This window comes from Vicia villosa, linkage group LG4, assembly GCF_029867415.1.
Source record: "Vicia villosa cultivar HV-30 ecotype Madison, WI linkage group LG4, Vvil1.0, whole genome shotgun sequence".
Taxonomy (NCBI): Eukaryota; Viridiplantae; Streptophyta; class Magnoliopsida; order Fabales; family Fabaceae; genus Vicia; species Vicia villosa.
Window position 1 is genome coordinate 192,647,143 of NC_081183.1, and position 5,883 is coordinate 192,653,025.

At 32.8% G+C, this 5,883-nt stretch overlaps 1 protein-coding gene across 1 annotated transcript; it reads left to right on the forward strand.

Moving 5' to 3' along the window:
* The first annotated feature begins 2,596 nt into the window (after positions 1 to 2,596).
* LOC131594167 (uncharacterized) lies at positions 2,597 to 5,573 on the forward strand. Its single transcript, XM_058866259.1, has 11 exons — positions 2,597 to 2,792; positions 2,930 to 3,014; positions 3,093 to 3,209; positions 3,369 to 3,630; positions 3,722 to 3,870; positions 3,967 to 4,328; positions 4,438 to 4,537; positions 4,637 to 4,696; positions 4,828 to 4,911; positions 4,986 to 5,102; positions 5,253 to 5,573. The coding sequence occupies exons 2-11, from the start codon at positions 2,934 to 2,936 to the stop codon at positions 5,550 to 5,552; spliced, it is 1,632 nt and encodes a 543-aa protein (XP_058722242.1). The 5' UTR covers positions 2,597 to 2,792; positions 2,930 to 2,933; the 3' UTR covers positions 5,553 to 5,573.
* The last annotated feature ends 310 nt before the right edge of the window (positions 5,574 to 5,883 follow it).

Consider the following 5,883-nt stretch of genomic DNA (forward strand, 5'->3'; position numbering starts at 1 on the left):
ATCACGCACATTCTATTAGAAGAATCTAGAAAGTAAAAAACCGTATTTGTACCAAGCATTTTAAGATATTGAAAACATGAGACACCATAGTAAAATGTCTTATCCCTACAATACTATATTTTTATTAAACATTTTAAATTATTGAAGATATGGAACACCATGGTGATCTCCACAATTTACAACCTATTTGATAAAAAATTCAACCAAATTTATTTAGTATTGAGGAAAGGAAGACACAATTTTGTATTGTTTTATAGTTTAATTTCTATTAAGATTGTGATGTCTCATCTTAAAATGTTAAATTTATGTAGTGACAAATGAAAAAATGCAATTTAGAAAGTCATTGAGAGCGATCAATTTTTTTTAAGGTTTTGAAGAAGTCTTTAAAAGTGGTCGAGCAATGGATGTGTGGATGGTATACGAGTATTCATGCCATGAGTCACGCATGTCATCATCTTAATGATTTGGTTTATGTTTCTCATGGGACAGGGGAGACCAATAGCCACATCGCAGATATTTTAGAACCATCTATAATAGATATTGAGACCCTCGACGTAAAGCAGAAGCTTGTGTGGATGCAAGATTACTAGAGAGAGTCCTTATAACACTAATTTTCACAACGAAAACAATACCTCTTAGTTGTCGTCTTGCTTTCTCTCAAGCATTGAAAGATTCTCTATATAAGGTGGTTGTTGAGTTGGGTCTGGATGTGCTTTGGATGGATTGTTACTTCTTCCTCATTGCACTTTACAAATGGTCATGCCTTAGAATAAACGAGATCAAAGGTCTGTAAATCGAATGTTCTTGCAACAACATCACATTTTGAGATGTTTTGCTACTTTAAGAGACGCATATGGTCTTGTTAAGTTAGATGAAGTGTATTCGGTGTTGAGCAAGCGACATGGAGATGGTTCTTTGAATATGCTTGCGATAGATTTCTCTAGTGTTTCAACATGGTACACCAATCAACTCTACTGCACGACGCTAGGGGTGAGATGTCCATCTATTTCTCTATGAATTGAGTTTATTTACGGTCAAGCAAAAAGTTTGTAACTTAATGATGTACATATTATATCATCCACTGAAGTGAAGCAAGGCGACCCGTTAGGGGCGCTCCTTTTTGCTCTTGTGTTACACCCTCTTATTTATAACATAATAGACAATTGCAAGTTTCTTCTTTATGCCTTATATCTTGATGATTGGACCATCATATGGGATTTAAAGAAGGTGGCTAAAATCCTTGACATCATTTGTGAGGTATGACTGGTATTGAAACTTGAATTGAATATTCATAAGATCAAGATCTTTTGGCCTTCATGTGATGGATATAAACTTTGATGGGGTTGTTTCCTTCAGATATTGGGAAACATGTATTGAGAATGAAATTTCTTGGAAGGGCTATTAGTCGAGATGTAGATTTTAACAATTGTTTGCTCATGAAGAGAGTTGAAATGCATATTGAGTTAGTTCATTTTTTCTCACAATTAAGGAATCCATAAAGTGATATTCTTCTACTTCGATCATGCACGAGCATTGTCAAAAAGTTTGTTTGGCATGACAAGGTGTCAGTCGATTCACATGGAAGAAATAACTATTTGGTTAGATAAAGAGTTGCAAGGGCGGTTGAAGACATTTTATTTAGTGAAGGTCCTTTATTCATAGATTTATAATGAAGGGTGACTTCTTTACCTATCATATTTGGGGGATCAAGTTTGTACTCATAAGTAGAGGTTGCTTCGTACATTTTTGTGGATCCCATGATCCAATTTTGAGTCTTACAAGATCATATATTAAGAGACAATGGTATATATTGTATGGACTTTAATTTTAACAAAGCCTTTGATCCTACCAGTTTTAATAGCAAGGACAATGCACCCTTAGAACCAAACATGTTATAGCAACTGGTTTTATTAGCAACATGTGTCACCAATAGTGTATATTAGATGTCGCCTCATAATTTCCTTATTTCTTATTAATGGAATTTTTCTGATTTGTCATAAGGCGTGTCTGGATACCCAGAAACTTTTGATGTACACGCAGTTTATTTTATGGAACTTCCTAAATTCAAATATCAATAGCGAACGAGAATATATGTGAATAAAAATGTGCCTGTTTATTAATTTATAATATATTAATTCTAATATTAAATATTATATTTACGGATAACTTATATAAAATTTGTTAATATATCTTTTAGAAATCTATTACAAACTTAGAATAAAAAATTCAAAAAATAGAGAGATGCATGTCGGTTTATAAATATTAAATTAACTTTGGACTGAACTCACTAAAGTCACTAATTCAATTTGACTTAACTAAGAAAGACGTGTATTTTTATATTTCATTCTCAACCATCTAACTTTGCATCTATCTTTTCTCTCTAGTCATTTTCCCAATACATTATAACACTATTTACTTATTTATCTCACTATTACACAATTGCAATCTAGCTACTTATTAAAAAAAAATTACAAATTTATTATTATTATTATTATTATTATTATTATTATTATTATTATTATTATTATTATTATTATTATTATTATTATTATTATTAAATTTTTTATTTCTGAAGCGGTGGAACTGGCAACAACTGTATCTCACTTCCATCACTTACCCATAATTTTCTTATTTATTCAATTTTTCTTATTCTTGTTCTTTTTCTACCAATTATTCAATACACACTTTGATTAATTCTAGTTTCCTAATGAACTTGCTGCTTCATTTATTATGATCTTCACTGTTTCTTGGATCATGAATTCATTCTTTTAATTAATGTCTCTATAAATAAGGTTCAATCTTTAATTCTCTTAAACCATGTCTCATTCTCTGATTTCAAAAAACCAACTTTATTCATGTCCTTTATGTGTTTGAATAATTGTTTCAACAAAAAACCAACTTCATTATTTGATTTTTTTTAATCCATCAGGTAGATGATGCAAGGAAGCTTGAGAAATGGTAGTAAAGGTGGAAAATCTTCAACCATTGAAAGAAAGTTAGCATTGCAACAAGATGTATGTATAGTTGTATGCTATAATTGACACTGTTGCTTGTCCTTAATAGGAAACTGAGTTGAATTCTGTGAATTTCAGGTGGATAGTTTGAAGAAGAAGCTTAAGCATGAGAAGAGCATTAACATGGCATTGGAGAGAGCTTTCAATAGACCTTTAGGAGTTTTACCTCGTCTTCCTCCTTATCTACCTCCTTATGTTAGTAAATGAATCTCTTTTTCACTGTTTTTTCTTTTGTTTTTAAGTGATTTTTTGAATAAGTACTTTGGTCTGTTGCTAAGTTAGAAAGAAAGGGATTTTGTGTAAAAGAAATTTTCACAGTTAAGAGTTATTAATGTTGGAGAAATTTTTATGTAGATACTAGCACTTCTTGCTGAAGTGGCAGTTTTGGAAGAGGAAATTGTTAGGCTTGAAGAGAAAGTTGTGCATTTCAGGCAAGGTTTGTATCAAGAAGCTGTTTACATGTCATCTTGTAAGACCAGATTGGAGAGTTCCTCGCCTCGACCGAATAATTCGAACACAACAACAACAATGGATAGTTCTAAATTAGATGAATTGAAGTCTCTTTCACAAACAGTTGATGATTCTGAAGAAACATCTAGTTCTAGGCCTATCATAGGTGAGAAAGATCAACCCATCATTATGTTTATAGCAATTAGTTTGGTTGGTTTCATTCCCTCATGGATTTTGCTTGTGTTTTGGTTTTCCAGAGAATATACAAGGAAAAGAGAATCAATCCTGCAATGATTCTTTTAAGAGAAGGCTTCAACCATCGAAACAAATGAGTAAATCTCCAATTAAAAATCTTCATGCTGACAATAAGTTGTTGCATAAAAAAGCGCATTCTCCGAAAAAGAAGGTAATTTTCATCTGTGTTTTGGTGTAAGTAGTTGAAAAGAAAGAAATTCCTTGAAGTCATTAATGATTGTGAATTGTGGTGTTTCCCATTGTGCAGCAAGAACCAAAGGTAAAGGACCAGCAAGTGGCAGAACTAAGACATCCTAGTCTACACCAAATGCCAACAGAAGCTGACAGTCCAAATGTGATTTCTGAAAATATTCTAAAGTGCTTATCAAGCATTCTCTCGAGGATGAGTTCTGTGAAGAATTCAGGTTTTACTGGCGACATATCATCACCCTTATGGACTCGCAAACCTCAAAACTGTGTGGAAAGAACAGAGTTTTGGGATCCGTATGGTATCTGTCTGGAATTTGGAAAGAGGGATATTGGTCCCTACAAGCATTTATGTGCAATTGATGCTAAATCTTTCAATGCAAAAAGAACTGCAAATACTTTGTTTTTACTACACCGGTTGAAGTATGTCATATTCTATTTTTTCGTGCAAAAACTTGATTTTAAATTAATTACGTTTACTATGAATAAGAAATTTATCAACTACAATAGTTTGAATATGGGAATCTTGCAGACTTCTTTTTAGGAAGCTAGCCTCTGTCAACATGGAGAATCTCAACCATCAGGAGAAGCTTGCTTTCTGGATCAACACCTATAACTCGTGTATGATGAATGTATGTGTGTTTATGCTTACTAGAATAACAAGTTATACTTGTATCTCAAATTTGCTGGTTCTTTTGCACAACATTTATTGATGTTTCTCTTTTATTCAGGCATTCATAGAGAACGGTATACCAGAGAGTCCTGAAATGGCCGTTGCAATGATGCGGAAGGTATGGACTATAAGGAATTTTTTTTTCATCTGGCTAGGATGGTTTTGCTTTGTGTTTGTTCTTCTGATTGAGTATATAAAACAACGCGCTTAAATATGCGCAACAATTTATGAGGTTTTCTTGTTATGTAGGCGAAAATAGATGTTGGTGGACACGTACTAAGCGCAACAACGATAGAACATTTCATTTTAAGACTTCCTTATCACTACAAATTTGTAAGTCCTGTTCATTTCAACTCTTGCATTTCGATGGATGAGAAAAAATAGTTAACCACTGAATTCCAAAATAGACGTTTTCGAAGGGAGCGAAAAATCATGAAATGATAGCAAGAAGCATGTATGGATTGGAACTGTCCGAACCTCTAGTGACATTTGCTCTCTCTTGTGGAACTTGGTCCTCTCCTGCTGTAAGTTGTTGAGTAATTCACCTAGAAATTTTGTTTTCTTCTACAAGTTCATATCATTTTGTCCATTGCATCGATAAACTCGTATTCAAAATTCTATCTTCCTTTTGAGTAATAAGTATGCCTAAAGCTTTCTCATGATACCAAATGTAGGTGAGAATTTACACAGCATCCCATGTGGAGAATGAACTGGAAGTGGCCAAAAGAGAATACTTACAAGCAACTGTTGGAATTTCAACAACCAAGTTTGCTATTCCAAAGCTTCTGGATTGGTATTTACAGAACTTTGCAAAAGACTTGGAATCATTGATGGATTGGATCTGCCTTCAGTTACCAAGTGAACTTGGAAAAGAAGCTATTAAATTACTTGAGATGAGAAAAACTGAACCCCTCTCACAATTTGTACAAATCATGCCTTATGAGTTCAGCTTTAGATACTTGCTTTGCACATAATTTTGATCTAGTTTTTCTTTATATTGGTGTTGGGGATGCAATTTTGTATACAGCTATAGATCATAAGAAAAATAATGTAAATGGATCATCAGTTCATTGTTAAATTTCTATACGACAGATAATCTGTTTGGATTGACTTATCTGAGTTTATCTATTGGCATATGCATTCGTGAAACTGTTCCAGAGAATTTATGAAAACAACTTATTATTTGTTCATAAACTATTTTTAGCTTATTTTTATAAGCTCTAAAAGATAGTTCACGAAAACAACTTATAGCTCATATATAAGCACTTAATTGAACCCATTTTAAAATCAAAGTGTGAATAGGGT